The sequence below is a fragment of the Mauremys mutica genome, chromosome 9 (genome assembly GCF_020497125.1).
Source record: "Mauremys mutica isolate MM-2020 ecotype Southern chromosome 9, ASM2049712v1, whole genome shotgun sequence".
Lineage (NCBI taxonomy): Eukaryota > Metazoa > Chordata > Testudines > Geoemydidae > Mauremys > Mauremys mutica.
This window is the reverse complement of record NC_059080.1, coordinates 63,149,022-63,167,800: the sequence shown is the minus strand read 5'-3', so window position 1 is coordinate 63,167,800 and position 18,779 is coordinate 63,149,022. Positions and strand designations below refer to the sequence as shown.

At 41.1% G+C, this 18,779-nt stretch overlaps 1 protein-coding gene across 6 annotated transcripts in view; it reads left to right on the top strand.

Moving 5' to 3' along the window:
* The window catches only part of PIK3CB (phosphatidylinositol-4,5-bisphosphate 3-kinase catalytic subunit beta), a 218,100-nt gene that overhangs the window by 102,291 nt on the left and 97,030 nt on the right, over positions 1 to 18,779 (top strand). For 4 of the 6 annotated variants that reach the window (XM_045030486.1, XM_045030488.1, XM_045030489.1 and 1 more), the window contains one exon: positions 6,293 to 6,476. In XM_045030486.1, the coding sequence (XP_044886421.1) occupies positions 6,324 to 6,476 (153 nt within the window). In that variant the 5' untranslated portion in view covers positions 6,293 to 6,323. Of the gene's footprint in view, positions 1 to 2,637; positions 2,763 to 6,292; positions 6,477 to 18,779 lie in introns of those variants that run through there. The other 2 variants (XM_045030487.1, XM_045030491.1) reach the window with 2 other exon arrangements.

Here is an 18,779-nt window from a genome sequence, read left to right as displayed (position 1 = left end):
TTTTATATTTTCCCAAAAGGCCTGGTTAGTGAGCCACAGATTCCCATTGTGTTACCCCTGGATTATTTCCTTTACCTGGGGAAGCAGGCTACACTTGGCACAGGTGTGAGGCTGAGCCGCATACATCTTAGCGGTTCAGTTCACCCTGTGACAAATATCACAATTGGTAGAGAATATTTTTAAAAAAAATCAATCATTTTATTTTCCCATTGGTTTGAGAGGAAAGATTCTTACTCTACTTCTTCCCATTGTAGTGAGCAGTGAGAGTAACCCTGTTCTCTGTCAGGTGGTGGCAGAATGAAGCAGGGTCAGAGTGTAGTGCTGCCAGAGTCCAGGAGGAAAGAAATGTAATAAAGAAGCCTAAACTATTCCTGTTGTAGTGGAAAGAGCAGATCTAATCTATGAGCAGCATCCTCATCAGTGGATGTCCATGAAAGAGATTAGATCCTCTGTCACTTGGAACTATATATGTAGCCCTGCTCATGGTTCCCTTGGACAAAATATTCCTTACCTGCAATACTTGTTCTCTGAGGATATACATTTCAGTGCTTTACCTTTTTTGTGTACACTTATATTTTAATCAGCTTTTATTTAGGAGTTCCCTCCTGCTTTTCAAAGGAACTGGCTGTGGTAGGAATAAGGGCAACCCGTGGCACCAACTGGAAGGGTACTCAAAATGACTTTACAAGGTTCCTCAGAGACTGAAAACTTTGAAGCTGTTGGTGTTCCAATCTGGTGTCATGCTTGAAAAACAGGCCCAAATGTGGAAATCTACTGAGAAGTGTATTTTTAGAGAACAAACATTTCACTAAAATAGCTGTCTTGTTCAATACAACACATTAGCTGTTATGTTATTGCTTGACTTACTGTCCCATGTTTGGGTTTAAATGATTATAGTTCAAATTTGCTCAGTTAACAAATTACTTTTTTTTTTTAGCTGATACTGCTATAAATCTCAGCCTGGTATCCGAAACTCAAGATGGGTTCTTTACAACTGGTCCATCGCCAATAATAAAGATTCTGCAGGTCAAATTATGCCTTCCAGGTACAACCAGTACAGTGCAACTCCAATGTAAATGAGAGCATAATATGATTATACAGATTTAACAAAGACATAATTTGACTTTCAGCATCTTTATTACTAGTGGTGATCTGCTGACAGGAATTAACCTGGTTCAGTTTTTAGAGCCTTGGGTGAGTCTCTAGGGTTGGTAGTATTTAAGACAGACAAACCTTGCAAACTGACCAAATTTGATCTGAAATTACTGACACACACAAATATGAAACACCAAAATACTTTAAAAAAAAAACCCACTCACATTTCACAGAACTGCACTTTACATAGGAAAATATTTGTGTTATCTAGCAAAATCACAACTTAAAGTACTTGTAACTTCAAATGGCATATAATATTGAGCTGTGCTTCTGGTAAATAAAAACAATCTTTAACTAGGTACTAGAAACGCCAAGATTAAGTGCTGCCTTAATTACTTCCTCCTTTTGTATTATAAATGGTTTTTACGATGACCGTAGACACACATAGTTTTGAGCTTAGGAGCCTGAAATAGCACATTTTTCCTTTAGCTGAAATCTCTTAAATGCTTTTCATGGTTTGCCATCCGGATGTCTTCTTGGCACAATTTCAGTTACTAGATGTGAGGGTTGTTAGTTAGTCACCACATATTGTACAATTTGGCCCATGACTCATTCTCACAGCAGTCCCATGTTTGTGACTGTTTTCAATATAAATACATGCTCTCCCTTGACCTTTATGATGTCAGCTAATGGCAGAACTAGAATCATGATTGGATATTGTTTCTAAAAGACACTAATCTGTTTAACTAATGAACAAAATGTTGAGTAAACATCTCACTAAATGAGTGCTTAGTTGTGTTAAAGTTTGCATCCTGGCTTCTTGAAATGTTCCAAACTACTGGTTAACATAGGTAATTTCTAGTTTTAATAAAAAATATGGATGGAACCTGAAAGGTTTCTGATAATTTACATTGAATGTCAGAAATCAGAAAAAGATTCCAAATAACTACACTAGGGCCTTTTGCCGTATGTGTTTTCTTGGTTACAAAATATTTAGTCAAATTAAATCAGTCCCATATCTTTATTGAATATCACTATTTGAATATTGTTCATAGCATCAGAATGAGTTCTATAATTACAAACTAATCTATTTCATTTTAACAAAAAGAGGAGGGGGGAACAAAATGTTTGGTTTTTAAATTTCATGTTTCAAATTGAAATGGAGTGACACCCCTCTCCCTCTCCACCGCTACTGCGGCTGATTAAATTAATTTGTTTTGCTGCCGTACCTATAGCAGAACCAATGCCCGACAACAGAGATTTCACTTCCCTTATGACTACCCCAGCAAGCAACACTTTTAAGCAGACTTAGGGGATGTGTGTGATGTAGAACAAAAATAACTGTTAAATTAGAGCGAAGGTTGCTCAAGTGAATTTCCTGTCACTAAAAATCAGGGCAATTGCCAGTTACGGCATAACATGCCAGAGACAGTAGCAGTGAGGGTGATTGAATGGGGAGACACACATACTAGACAATTTGCAATATTGAAAAAAATTCATTTTAAAACTTAATGTATTTATTTCCCTTGATTTTTTTTTCAGAACTGATATCTTATATTAATATTGAAAAGTTTGTCTCCGCAACCAGAGTTGCTTGAAATGTAACTTTCTTCAAAGAAAAAAGCTTAAAATCTCAGTTGCCAGGGCAAACTTTCCACTTGACATAGGTAAGTGAATCTGATTAATGTTAAATATGTTCATGCTGGCACCAATTCCATTTTTGGTTAGTTAGTTTTTCTATATGTTTTAATTTTAACATGATCTCAGTCAACATGGATTTGCTTTGAGGACCATCTGATTGGAAACCATATACAAGAAACGAAAGAAAAATTCCAGAATGAAAATGGGAATTCCCAAGTTTTTTGCTGGTCTTCAGCTGAGAATTTTTTTTTTTGCTTTGTAAGCATTTGTGTTCCTAAAAGTTATAAATGAAGCTACTTGTTTTTAAGGTGAACCCTGCTACTCCATCTCAGTGACCACAAGCAAAATGTTACTAAGTCTGAATCTTTAGTTTGATGCAGGCTGTCTCTAACAATTAAATTTTTGTGGTTCCATATAGATGTTACAGAGATGAACAGAAACCTTCTGAAATGGCTCCAGTCCTTTTCTTTCGGACTGAACTGAGCGTGTGTGTGTGTGTGTGTGTGTGTGTGTGTGTGTGTGTAAAACCTGGACTGTAACTAACTAGCTTGTTGTTTGTGATGTGGGTGCAGATGTGTATTCCATGAGCCTGTGGGTGTTTATGAACTTGTCACACAGCATAACTATTATTTATCCGTAATTTGATTCCATGACTGACAAAAAAAAATTCGCAAACTATAATATATTGCTTCTGGATGTACCCACATGTATAGATACCTTTACTTCCATTTAAAAATGTAACTGTTTAAACAATTAAAAATATTTAAATGGTTAACAAATTAAAGGACCAGAGCGGTTAGGTTTGGGGCTGCTCGGGGCGGCTGGGGTGCTCTGGCCGGCATGGGGGTTAACGGTTAAGGCGGGTTAATCAGTAAGACTAATTCTTACCAGTTAACATTTTACATCCCTACATCCAGGAGGGACTTTTTTTTTTTTTTTTTTTTTTTGGTAATGGTATTCACATTTTGCTGTAATCCTATGTCAGCAAGACACTACATCAAAGGTAGATTTGTTAGCACAGCAATAGTCAGCATTTTGATTTCATCGCAGTTGCTACATTTATGTACAGGGAAATTAAAAACAAAATGCATCAGAAGAGGATCACACTTGAGTCTGCTGCTCTTGCACATAGCACTTCTGTGGCTCCAGAAGGCGCAGCAGCTGAGTAAAACCGATATCCTTAAAGTTGAAATCCCACTTCTCCTGCTGATGTTGTATTAGAAGTGCCTAGTGGTGAAATAATACAGGTCTGATCCCAGAGTACAGAGCAGAAACAAGGAGAAAGGAAAGAAGGATAAAAGCAGAAGAGATGTGACTAGATTGCTAGTACCAGACTTTTATTCTTGGACAGACTGTGATTCCCTCATCTCATATTGTTGTATAAAAAGGTTTGGAGTGCTACAAAGGCAGCTTGTTTTGTCTATGAAGGAGTGCTTTGCTGCAGTCTTGTGACCCTCCCCACCCTATAGTAAATGGAACAGGGTTGACTGGGTCTGGAGGGAGCATTGTCCAGCCTTCCTCAACTAGAGGGTAATGTTGAATGCAGTGATGCTTTTGAGGAAGATAGAAGGGATAGTGTATGGGTGGAGGTGAGGGTGATGGAAAGATAGTATTTGGGGAAGAGAAGAACTGGCGGGACTGTTGGGAGGGTGAGAAAGAGACCCAGGGTATGTCTACACTACCGGCTGGATTGGCGGGCAGTGATCGATCCAGCGGGGATCGATTTATTGCGTCTAGTCTAGACGCAATAAATTGATCCCCGAGCACTCTCCCATCCACTCCTGTACTCCAGCTCGGCAAGAGGCGCGAGCAGAGGCAACGGGGGAGCGGCAGCAGTCAACTCACTGAAGTGAAGACACCATGGTAAGTCAATCTAAGTATGTCGACTTCAGCTACGTTATTCATGTCGCTGAAGTTGCATAACTTAGATTGTTTCCCCCCCCCCCCCCCCAGTGTAGACCAGGCCTCAGAATACAAAGCTGGGGAAATCAAGCAGAAAGAACTAACTGAACTGATTCATATTGGTGTTGATTATGTGTGAGTTTCTTTTGTTGTCTAGTCAGTGCAATTAGATGTGGTAATTAGCCAGATTCATAGCAAATGAGAACTCTATCACCCTCCCAAAGACAGAGTAGGAGATTCGTGCCCCTAGACAAAAATGACATTAAACCCCAATAAGGGGTTTTATAGACTTATAAACATGTTGCTTTTATAGTCCTTAATCACTCTATTTGTGAGTAGATAGCAGCCAGTGTAAGCTTGTTAAATATAAAAAGTATTTGAAGGAGAGAGGTGCTTTGTTTTTATATTTCTATATTGCTGAACATTGTATGTACAGCTTGCATTTTACCTGCATAAAAAATATTGTTTTAGGAAATGTTGAAAGCAGATGTGTTGGGGGGGGGGGATTTCATTTTATCTAACTCAGAATTTGTCATTTTATGATGTTTAAGATATCTGAAAATGACAACTTAAACTTTGATTTTAAATGTCACACATTTTACCACTAGTTTTGAAAATAGTGTTAATCAAATCAGTTAGAAAATATTTTCAGTTTACACATTTTTTTATATGCAACTCAAAAGTAGTGTTTTTTACTCCACTAATGTTGCAGTTCTTCATATTAATACTTTTTCATTAGTTCAATAGGAAAAAAATAAATATTCCACTCTTGTACTTTTATTCAATATCACACATGATACTATGAATGTAATTGATTTCTTAATCTGTACATTTTTAATTTATATACATGTGAACACCACATTTTATGAAATACGTTAATTTCTATAATCTTAGATTTGATAGCTCAGAAATATTCCCAGTAATATTTAGGATCTTATCTTAGTACAAATATGTACTTTATTATTATTATGGTTGTGAACACCTACCTAGAATAGATTGGAATTAGTTGAGATTTTAAATATTGCAGAAATATGTAAATATTTATGATCATTCCTGATAACATCATAGAATGCAGTAGAACATACATTTTGTTAAAATATATATGCTACCATATATTCAGATATATAAACAGATTTGTTTGGTCCATTTTCCTATTCATTTTGGTATTTTAACCATTTCTAGTCTGTACAAGTTTTTGACCACTACTTTACTTTAAACAGAGGTTGGTAGGTAGGTAAATTAGTGAAAAAATGTGTATGTATATATAATTAATCGTAGTTGGTAATTTAGGCCTTGATCCTGCAACCACAAAGAAGTACCTTTAGTCACTTGTGTAGTCTCTGAGATGAATAGGAGTACCAGCCTACAAAGTTGATTACTTGCATATATTTGCAGAATAAAGCTGCTCAGGCTCCAGTAGGGTTGCCAGCCCTCCAGGATTGTCCTGGAGTCTCCAGGAATTAAAGATTAACCTTTAATTAAAGGTTATGTTATTTGATGAAACATCCAGGAATACGTCCAGCCACAATTGGTAACCCCTAGGCTCCAGTCTTTCAAGATGATTTGTGCAAGCAGACCCATACAAAATCTCAGAAGAATTTAAAATGTCTGATTATAAAATGCTGAGTTTTACTGAATTTTAATTTTTTCCTAGGGCCATGTGGTTATGATATTCAGGTTCCATAATGCCTCCTGCCATGACAGACATCCTTGACATCTGGGCAGTGGATTCACAGATAGGAGCTGATGGTTTAATCTCTGTGGATTTCTTGCTCCCAACTGGAACATACATCAACCTGGATGTACCTCGAGATGCCACCATATGCCATATTAAACAGGTAAATTAGTGATTGGCTTGCTATTTTAAATGAGCTCCATCGCTGATTTTGTTAAGAAGTACTTTATATATAAAATGTTATTTACAAGTCTTCAAGTAAGCTTTTAGAAGCTTGTTCCTATCTATGAAACCAAGGTGCAACTTTAAAAAGTGAATAAAATGTAAACTGGTGTGATATCTGTCTTAGACTGTAGACCGCATGAAACAATAGCTCCAAGAAGTGTGAACTGCTCCCATTTGTCTGATCAAGTGTTACCTCTGAAACCTAATGCTGACAATTTAAATGTCAGCATTGACAATTTCACTGCTTATTATATTAGCTCTGAATCTAGCTGTGCCCATCTCGCAATCCCTAAATTCTTCCTGTGCCTTCTCAGGGACTAAAAACCGCAACCACCCCTTAATCATCAGCAAGAACCTTAGCTTCTCTACGTGACAAATCTATGATGAAATTATACATTGTCTCCCCCACCCATCCACCCCCAAAAAATCTACATTGAAGACTGAAAGAGAACATTGCAAAATGAATTAAATTAAATATTCAAATAAATAACACAAGGGCTATTATCCTGAATATATTATTTTAATAATTAACTCAAAATGGCGGTTTTCTTAAAATTTAGAAATCCTGCAAGTTTCATTTAGTCTGCTCTAGAAGCATGGGGGCCAGTGTACTCCCAGTTATACCTCCATACATCTGGAGTTACACCATTGACTTCAGTGGAGTAACTCAAGATATACATTGGTGTGACTGAGAACAGAATTTGTCTCCTGGATCCTTGCACAGATTTTAGGTTTAGGTTCTCTGTGGCATGCACCATGTTTTGACTATAAAGATTTAAAGTACTTCTGTTAATGTTATTTAATTAATAAAACAATTTATTTTTCATTTAGCATATATTTTGGAGGCACACATGGAGTGTGCAGTGTAGAAACTCTGAGCTAGATCTCTAATGTGAGCATGTCTAGCTGTGGCTTTGGAAAATGGAACAATGCATTTAGGTGTGTGTAGCTGTTGGTTCAGCAAAGCGTATGTATTGTGAATATAACTTTCTTTAAGGGATACAGCTAAATTTAGAAAAATCACACATCTGATTTTTTTAACTGTTGTTGAAAGTTGCATCTAAGATTACTGTAAGCAAAATAGGTTAAAGAAAATGTTTTCCATTTTTCTCAGTTTTTCAGGCATCAACAACACTTTATACCCATATTCAGTTTCCTCTGTAGTAACTCAGTTTGCTATTTGTGTGTGACACAAAAACAAGAGACACATCCATTTTAGACATAGGTAGATATGATTGTAAAACCACAACTTTTCTGGTGGACTCAAAGGAAGGTGTAATGTCTGATAGTATTTTAACTATGTTTTTTTTTAATTGACAATATTTCCATTTAGAGAGACAAGGTGGGTGAGGTAGTACCTTTCATTGGACCAACTCTGTAAGCTCAAAAGCTTGTCTTTTTCACCAACAGAAGTTGGTCCAATGAAAGATATTACCTCACTCACCTTTTCTCTCTAATATCCTGGGTCCAACATTGCTACAACAACACCGCATACAATATTTCCATTTGACAGTGTTCTTTTCATCTAAGGTCCCTGGGTTCCAGTATGTTGATTGACAGTAGTAGTAATTTCTGGAGGGTTGTTAGAAGTGCCTTATTTGGGGCATCAGTGTAAAGAGAGTGAAAGCTTTGATTATTAAACATGTTAAATGCTTTTTTCCTGTAATGAACTTGGAACATCCTTGCTCTAGTGTTCTAGAAACAGCTGGTTTTAATGTTCCTGTAATGTTTGTACCAAAGAGGGCTTTTACCTTTTCCTCCCCCAAGTCTTTAATTACTTTGGGATGTATTACTGTATTTTTATTTTTCAAAAGACTGGTGTAAACAGTCCATCCAGCAAATGAATGTCTTGCATAATTGTAAAAGGATGAGTAGAATAAAATCTGGTTCCCAGCATTCCTAGTTATTTTGTTCTTTAACTTGAAGCAATGATCTGCTTTTGTTTAAGGAGTAATAGATTGAATGCATGGTAGGGAAGTATGTACAAAAACAGTCTTCTGCATTCTTAAACTCGAAGGTCATAAAACTGACTTGTAAGAGACCTCTTTGCTGATATCCAAGCATAGGTATTGTACTGTGCTTTTATAAAGTATTAAAAAATACTAGGTGGGATTCCAGTTTTATTTTGTACCATGGATTTGAAGTTCATATAATATTCTAATTTCTAACCTAAGTTCGGTGCCATATTTTGACTGTTGAGGCGTAGCATATCTAAGTCCTCTACCTCAGTAGAAGACTTCTTTAAAAGAGGGGCTAACAGGCCTAAACCTTACCCATACATTGGTTTTATGTTTCTTTCTTAGAGCTTTCAGTATCAGTCCTTTTAAAGCAGGGCTGATAAAGACCCACATCCTCAGCTGGAAGATCCACAAAGAAACCCAAGGTGCTATGTTCGTTGTCATCACGGATGCACAAATGAACCTATTCCTTTAGCTCTACTGTCTGTCTTTTATTATTACCGTATTGTTCCGAGTATAGGCCGCTCCTGATTATAAGCCGCACCCTTAAAGTTTGGTGCTATTTTAAAAAAAATAAATTTTTAACTTTTTTTAACTTAAAGAAAATATACACATTAGTAGAACAGTAAAACAGTATTTTATTTAATGAATAGGAAGACATGTACCAGTATTTTTAACACTTTTAACACTTTTGGTAGTCCTGCTTTTGACGGCATATGTTATATACTCAGAAATATTGAAAACTATTTTGTAGTTATACTGTAAATAAAGAAGGGAAAAGGAATGGACAACAAGGAGACTGATGGGAACAGTTCTCACCCTCTCCCCTGCACAACAATCAACAACATTAGCAAATGTTCTTAGGGTTAGGAATCATGGCCCCCCCCACCGAACTCCTGCCCCATCCAACCCCCCACGTTCCTTGACACCTCCCCCCACCCCAGGGACCCCTGCCCCATCCAACCACACCCCTTCTCTCTGTCCCCTGACAGCCCCTGGAACCCTTGCCCCTGACTGCCTCCCACCGCCCCATCCATCCCCTGATCCTTTCTAACTGCCCCACCAGGACCTTTGCCCCTATTCAATCCCCCTGTTTCCTGCCCTCTGACCCCCCCAACCCTATCCACCCCCCACCCCGAACTCCCCTGCCCTCTCTCCAACACCCCCTCCCTGCCCCCTTACTGCGCTGCCTGGATGTGGCTGGCGGCACTACAGTCCGGCCGCGGCTGGAGCCAGGAGCCCCAGGATGCTGGGCCGGGGCAGGAGTCACGCGGCCGGAGCCCGGAGCTGGAGGATGTGGCGGGAGCCGGACGGCCAGAGCCAGGTAGCTGGCCAGCCAGAGTAGGGCGGCCGGGAAGGGATGCGGGGCCAGGGCCGGGCGGCGGGGGACGCGGGGACGGGGACGGGCGATGCGGCGCCGGGCGGCGGGCGATGCGGCGGGGGACGCGGCGCCGGGCGGCGGGGGACGCGGCGCCGGGCGGCGGGGGACGCGCGGCTGGGGCCGGCGGCGGGGGACGCGAGGCCGGGGCCGGCGCCGGGCGACGCGAGGCCAGGCAGGGCCGGCCAGAGAATTCCGGGGGCCCGGGGTCTTCAGCGGGGGGGGGCCCCTTCCATTCTGGGACCTGCCGCCGAAGTGTCCCGAAGACCCGCCGCGGGGCGCCCCCGCCGCCGAATTACCGCCGAAGCGGGACCCGCCGCTGAAGTGCAGCCCGGTCTTCGGCGGTAATTTGGCGGCGAGAGGCCCCGCCGCGGGTCTTCGGGGCACTTCGGCGGCGGGTCCTGGAACGGAAGGGCCCCCCGCCGCCGAATTACCGCCGAAGACCGGGCTGTACTTCGGCAGCGGGTCCCGCTTGGGCAGTAACTCGTCAGTGGGGGGTCCTTCCGCCCCGGAGCGGAAGGACCCCCCCCCCGCAGGCGAAGACCAGGAGCAGAAGAAGCTCCTGCGCCCGGCCCCGCAAGAGTTTTCCGGGCCCCCCGGAGCGAGTGAAGGACACCGCTCCGGGGGCCCCGAAAAACTCTCGTGGGGGCCCCTGCTGGGCCTGGGGGCAAATTGCCCCCTTTGCCCCCCCCCTCTGGGCGGCCCTGAGGCTGGGGCTGGCGGAGGCGGGTAGACGGGGCTGGAGCCGGGCGGCGGGGGAGGCGGGGACGCGGCTGGGGTGGAGCCGGGCAGCAGAGGAGGCGGGGACGTAGCCGGCGGAGGCAGGTACGCGGGCCTGGGGCCGGAGCCGGGCGGTGGGGACGTGGCCGGGGCTGGAGCCGGGCGGCGTGAGGCCAGGGCCGACGGAGGCGGGTACGCGGGGCCGGGCGGCGGGGGAGGCGGGGACACAGCTGGGGCAGCCCAGAGCCCTCTGAGTCCCGGCCGCGGCTGGGATTTAAAGGGCTCTGGGCTCCCCGCCGTGGCGGGCAGCCCAGAGCACTCTGATTCCCGGCCGCGGCTGGGATTGAAAGCGCTCTGGGCTCCCCGCCGCGGCGGGCAGCCCAGAGCGCTCTGATTCCCGGCCGCGGCTGGGATTTAAAGCGCTCTGGGCTCCCCGCCGCGGCGGGCAGCCCAGAGCGCTCTGATTCCCGGCCGCGGCTGGGATTTGAAGTATTTTTATTGGGTTTTTTTTCAAGTTCCTGATTATAGGCCGCACCCCTAATTTAAAGACTTAAATTAGGGGGAAAAAGTGCGGCCTATACTCGGGACAATACGGTACTTTTATTTATTGAGGACCATACAGATGTAGGAGAAGTTGTTTCTCTGAGGAGGTTACGGCCTAGTTATCTGGTCTGCTTTTGCTAGGAGTCAGACTATTAAAATGGTTGTAAATGTTCCTTGGCCATAAGGATAGTGATCATGAAAAAGGCATTAAAAAGCTTTAACTTGAGATACTCAGTGAGCCTTTACCCAGTAAAGTAGAGGGGCTCCCTAATCTCCATGTGTCCTAGGGATTACCTAGTGTTCAAATTACAGATTGTACTTGTACAATTGTACTTGTACAGATTACAAATTTCAAGTGCTTATGATTTCAGGAGTGGAAAGAAACATCTCACCTTACTTCATTTAAATTCTATTTTTCAGTCAAACTCTTCACGATTGCCATGGACTTCATTCCTAAATGATGACACAGTCTGAAACTTTCAGTGGGCTTCTAAATCTACAATAGAATGCCTCTGTTCCCTTCCTGTTCTCCTCCCTCCTCCACCTTGCCTCAGAGCTTAAAATAAGGGGACTCTTTAGCTGCTTGGGGCAACCTATCTTGCTTGTCTTGGTTAATGAGAGACAGAGAGGCAGTGAGAGACAGAAAGGCATCCTTTAAAAAGTGGAAGTTAAATCCTAGTGAGGGAAATAGAAAGGAGCATAAACTCTGGCAAATGAAGTGTAAAAATATAATTAGGAAGGCCAAAAAAGAATTTGAAGAACAGCTCCAAAGAATCCAAAAGTAATAGCAAATTTTTTTTAAGAACATCAGAAGCAGGAAGTCTGCTAAATAATCAGTGAGGCCACTGGACGAGCGAGTTGCTAAAGGAACTCAAATGTGAAATTGCAGAATTACTAACTGTAGTTTGTAACCTATCATTTAAATCAGCTTCTGTACCAAATGACTGGAGGATAGCTAATTTTTAAAAAGAGCTCTAGAGGTGATCCTGGCAATTACAGGCCAGTAAGCCTGACTTCAGTACTGGACAAACTGGTTTGAAACTATAGTAAAGAACAAAATTGTCAGGCTCATAGATAAACATAATTTGTTGGGGAAGTGCGAACAATTCTTTGAGGGGGTCAACAAGCCTGTGGACAAGGGAGTTCCAGTGGATATAATGTACTTAGATTTTCAGAAAGCCTTTGACAAGATCTCTCACCACCTCTTAAGCAAAGTAAGCTGTCATGGGATAAGAGGGAAAGTCCTCTCATGGATTGGTGACTGGTTAAAAGATAGGAAGCAAAGGGTAGAAATAAATGGTCGGTTTTCAGGATGGAGAGAGGTAAATAGTGGTGTCCCCCATAGGTTTGTACTAGGACCAGTCCTAGTCAACATACTCATAAATGATCTGGAAAAAGGGGTAAATAGTGAGGTGGCAAAATTTGCAGATGATACAAAACTACTCAAGATGGTTAAATCCCAAGCAGACTGTGACGAGCTACAAAAAGATATCACAAAACTGGATTACTGGGCAACAGAATGGCAGATGAAATTCAGTGTTGATAAATGCAAAGTAATACATATTGGAAAACATAATCCCAACTATACTTATAAAATGATGGGGTCTAAATTAGCTGTTACCACTCAAGAAAGAGATCTTGGAGTCGTGGATAGTTCTCTGAAAACATCCACTCAATGTGCAGCGGCAGTCTAAAAAGTGAACAGAATGTTGGGAATCATTAAGAAAGGGATAGATGATAATAAAATATCATATTGCCTCTCTATAAATCCATGGTACACCCACATCTTGAATACTGAGTGCAAATGCGGTCGCCCCATTTCAAAAAAGATGCATTGGAATTGGAAAAGGTTCAGAAAAGGGCAACAAAAATGATTAGGAGTATGGAACAGCTGCCATATGAGGAGAGATGAATAAGACTGGGACTTTTCAGCTTGGAAAAGAGACAGCCAAGGGGGGGATATGATAGAGGTCTAAAATCATGACTGTGTGGAGAAAGTAAATAAGGAAGTGTTATTTACTCCTTCTCATAACACAAGAACTAGGGGTCACCAAATGAAAGTAATAGGCAGCAGGTTTAAAACAAAAGAAAGTATGTTGTCACACAACGCACAGTCAATCTGTGGAACTCCTTGTCAGAGGAGGTTGTGAAGGCCAAGATTATAATAGGGTCCAAAAAAGAACTAGATAAGTTCATGGAGGATAGGTACATCAATGGCTATTAGCCAGGATGGGCAGGAATGGTGTCCCTAGCCTCTGTTTGCCAGAAGCTGGGAATGTCCGACAGGGGATGGATCACTTGATTGCCTGTTCTGTTCATTCCCTCTGGAGCACCTGGCATTGGCCACTGTCGGAAAACAGGATACTGAGCCAGATGGACCTTTGGTCTGATTCTGTAGGGCCGTTCTTTTGTTCTTATATTCTTATGTTAAAACAGGGAGCCCAGATAATTTCCATCCGAGAATATTAAAGGAACTGGCACATGAAATTGCAGTCCCAATAACAAGGATTTTTAATGGATCTGTAACTTTGGGGGTCACAACCTATGACTGGAGAAGTGCTAATATAGTTCCTAGTTTTAAGAAAGGGAAAAAAGTCGTCAGGGAACCTACAGGCCTGTTAGTTTGACCTTAATTATATCATAGAATCATAGGACTGGAAGGGATCTCGAGAGGTCATGTCCGGACTAAGTATTATCTAGACCATTCCTGACAGGTGTTTGGAGATTTTTAAGAGCAAGTTAGACAATGATGGAGATTCCACAACCTTCCTAGGCAATTTGTTCCAGTGCTTAACCACCCTCAGGTCTTGCAAAGTCTTGGAACAAATTTTGAAAGAGAAAGTAGTTAAGGACATAGAGGTGAACGGTAATTGGGATAAAATACAACATGGTACAAAAGGTAGATCATGCCAGACCAACCTTCTTTTTATATTCTTTGAGAAGATAACTGATTTTTAGACTAAAGATCTACCTGAATTTCAGTGAGGCATTTGATATCGTTCCACATGGAAAATTGGAGAGGATAGGAATTAATATGAGAATTGAAAGGTGGATAAGGAACTAGTTAAAGGGGTCATACTGAAAGGTGAACTGTCAGGCTGGTGGGAGGTTACTAGTGGAATACCTCAGGGATTGGTCTTTGGTCCAGTCTTATTTAACATTGTTACTGACCTTGGCACAAAAAGTGGAAGTGTGCTAATAAAATTTACAGATGACACAAAGTTGGGAGGAATTGCCAATATGGAGAAGGTCCAGAATATCATACGAGATGATCTGGACACCCTTGTAAACTTGAGTAATAGAAATGGGATAAAACTTAATAATTTCATAGTGCAAAGTTGAAGGGACTAACAAGAATTTTTGCTATAAGCTGGGGACCTATCAGTTGGAAGTGACAGAGGAGGAGACAGATCTAGGTATATTGGTTGATCACAGGATAACTATGAGCCACCAGTATGAGGCGACTAGGAAAAAAGGCTAATACAGTTCTACAATGCATCAAGTGAGGTATTTCCAGTAGAGACAGAAGTGTTACTACTATTATACAAGCACTGGTGATACCTCATCTGGAATACTGCATACAATTCTGGTCTCCCTTCTTTAAGATGAATTTCAACAGGAACAGGTTTAGAGAAATGCTACTAGTTTGATCCAAGGAATGGAAAACCTGCCTTATGAGGAGACTCATAAAGAGTTTGCCTAACTAAAAAAAAGGCTGAGGAGAGGGATGATTGCTCTCTGTAAATAAATCAGAGGGATAAATACCAAGGATGGAGAGGATTTATTTGACATGCTCCTATTTGGGGTCAGGAAAGAATTTTTTCCTGGGTCAGAGACCCTGTGTTGTTTTTTTTTTAACCTTCCTCTGCAGCTGGGGCGCGAATCTCTTGCAGGTTTAAACTAGTATAAATGGTGGATTCTCTGTAACTTGAAGTGTTTAAACCATGATTTGAGGACTCCAGTAACTCAGTCAGAGATTAGGGGTCTATTACAAGAGTGGGTAGGTGAGGTTCTGTGGCCTACAATGTGCAGGAGATCAGACTAGATGATCATGCTGGTCCCTTCCCTTTTAGAGAAGGGGTAATTGAGCCCCAGAGCCCTTAGTTCTCCACTGCTCTGCACCTTGTGTAGTCATTTACACATGTACAGATCAGAATGGAGCATCATACACCCACATTGCACTGATGTACATGACTACACAAAATACAGGACAATCAAGAATTGGGGCCATAGAGATGCAGGCAGTCTGTGGCATTGCTGGGAATTGAATCAAGTCTATGGAATCCCAGTCTGCTGCCCATCTCTCTGGACAATGTGTAAGACAGATTGTAGACAATAAAATGATGCAAGAAGATAGTGGTTTTTAACTGTGGTTTTTAACTTCAGATTTGTGAATCCACGGATCAGTGACCCTAAAATAGTCTGAGTTTTGAAATTATGTGGGAATTGTTTTGCCAGGAGAACTTTAGGAGCTTTAAGAAAATGAAGAAAATTCTGAAGTAGTTCATCTGACAGTTGGAAACTGGATATGTATTGAAATTTTGTTTTCACTCAGGCCCTGTTTAATTTTCATATATATCAGCAAAATCATGAATGGATATTTTTGTTCATTTCTAAATTTTTAATGAAATTTTCTTAAATTTCTTTTAGTTTTAATATACTATCTCTCCCTCCCACCCCCGCACCTCCCATTGACCCTTTCGGCTGCTAATTCTGTGCTCATATTTTAAGCACATAACTCAAGGTTCCTCCTTCATAAATCAAGCCCCGGCTATTTAATTTACGTCTGAGTCTTGCAGCCATCAAATTCAAATATATTCATTTAAGGCTTCATTTTGTAAAGTATCCCTCTCCTATCTGGCCCTTTGAATAAAGCATTAATTGTATTATATTAAACTCCTCTTTTAATTCAATTTTGAGAGAGGATAGTCTTTGTAATAAGTAATTATGAAGCCAACTGAAAGAGGCCTGCTGTAAATATTTGATGTGCAAAAAATATACACTTTAAAGTCTTTTTGTAATTGGATTTATTTTTTGTCTGTCCATGCTTGACAAATATGAAGAACATTTACAAATTTATATTGATTAAACAGATGTGGCATTGTATGTGCCAAGAGCATGAATGTTTTGTTTCATATCAACTTGAAATGTTTCATAAAATGCACTGAAAGTAACATTTTTGTGGCTTTTCTTAAAGTATAAAAAGTTGAATCATTTTGGTGCTGTTTTCCATATGAAGAACTCAGCCTCTAGGGCTGATAAACATAAAGATGGAAATTCAGTATTGGAAAGGTCAAGAGCAACTTCCATATAGCCAAAAGAATCATGCAAACGTTTTACAATGGAAACTTCAGTGGAGATTCTTAATTCCAGTCTCAAAAAGTGTTAGTGGAATATAAGCAAACATTGCAGAGCATAACAGTTGAAGACTTGCGAAACATACCTTTTGTTTCTAGCAACACAGAATTGGATATCTTTCAAACCCAGCTTTTTTTTACTGTAAATAAACAATAGCCCTATTTTATTCAAATTAGATGCATGGACTGACTTGGTCATCTAGTGAGACAGCTCAGTTGATCTTGATTTAAAGTGCATTTCTCCAAAGCTGGAGCAGGTACCCAGAGAATGACCAGCAAAATGTTTATTTGAAGCAACATTTCTCTCGTACCTCTGGCCTTAATTGGTCTCGGGCGTCATTTCAGGGGGCTAGAGGTGCATGTATCACCTGTTAAAAATAACCTAAAACTAAATATATAAATTAATTTTTAAAAAAGTAAATAAAATAAAATAGAAACTTTCTACCTGAATGCTTCATTTATATTGTGAAGGCTGTCCACAATGAGAGGCTAGAAACATCCTTTACTACAGAAGCAAACTAGCTGAGATTAGTATTGATATTTTACAGGTCTCAAAAATCTAGGGAATCCCAGTTGCAAACTTCAGAGCTCCAAAGATCATCCTTTTATTTTTCCCTCAGGCTGGTAGAGTCATAGAAATGGTATGTTCAGCTTCCACTGGAGATCCTTATATTGCTGTATAAAAAATCACCTGCTAAGTAAAATAGGATTTTTAATTTGCTCCAGAGGGAGACTTTGACCAGAACGAGGACCAGATCTGTAGGCAAAATGGGGAATTAAAAGGTCAGGATAAAAGGGGAAGATTTTCAAGACTTTGGCAAAGATGTAAAGGAGCCCAAGTCCCCCTAAAAAGGAGGGAAAAACCCCATGTCTATAGTCTAAATAGGCTAGGTGGGTCAGAGGAGTGCTAATGAAATAATGAAGGCTTTTCACTTTTAATTCAATGGTTTAAATAGAGTATATGTCAGCAGTGATCTATGGGCTCCTAAACTATCATTGGATGGTTGTAACTATATGAAACAGGGTGGTTTTCTCAAATCATTCCTTAGTGAACAAGTGACCACAGCACAGTCAGCACCCTTGTTGGCATTCGTCAGCATGTCAGAGGCCAATAATTGAATAACCATGAAGACGGAACTATTTTTTTAATCTGCAGAGTTGGTCCTTCCAGACCATGGCTGCATCATATAGAGAAGGTGATATAAGGGACATGTGCAGTGCAGGTACCTTGCTTCTGAGAGGGAAATCCTCTGTTCAAAGAATGGTCAGTGTAGTACATTTAAAGGTCTGCAGTATGAGATATTTTAGTTTCCAGTGAGCTGATTATGAGAAGTATATTGACACGGTGGTGGCTTAATGTTTTTCATAGAATCATAGACTTTAAGGTCAGAAGGGACCATTATAATCATCTAGTCTGACCTCCTGCACAATGCAGGCCACAGAATCTCACTCACCCACTCCTGTATCAAACCTATGTCTGAGCTATTGAAGTCCTCAAATCATGGTTTAAAGACTTGAAGGTGCAGAGACTCTTCCAGCAAGTGACCCGTGCCCCACGCTGCAGAGGAAGGCAAAAACCCCCCAGGGCTTCTGCCAATCTGCCCTGGAGGAAAATTCCTTCCCAACCCCAAATATGGTGATCAGCTAAACCCTAAGCATGTGGGCAAGACTCGCCAGACACACAGGAAAGAATTCTCTGTAGTAACTCAGATCCTACCCCATCTAACATCCATTCACAAGCCATTGGGCATATTTACTGCTAGTAGTCAAAGACTAATTAATTGCCAAAATTAGGTTATCCCATTATACCATCCCCTCCATAAACTTATCAAGCTTAGTCTTGAAGCCAGATATGTCTTTTGCCCCCACTACTCCCCTTGGAAGGCTGTTCCAGAACTTCAACCCTCTGATGGTTAGAAACCTTTGTCAAATCTAAACTTCCTGATGGTCAGTTTATATTCATTTGTTGTTGTCTCCACATTGGTACTGAGCTTAAATAATTCTTCTCCCTCCCTGGTATTTATTCCTCTGATATATTTATAGAGAGCAATCACATCTCCCCTCAGCCTTCTTTTGGTTAGGCTAAACAAGTCAAGCTCTTTGAGTCTCCTTTCATATGACAGGTTTTCCATTCCTTGGATCATCCTAGTAGCCCTTCTCTGAACCTGTTCTAGTTTGAATTCATCCTTCTTAAACATGGGAGACCAGAACTGCACACACTATTCCAGATGAGGTCTCACCAGTGCCTTGTATAACGGTACTAACACCTCCTTATCTCTACTGGA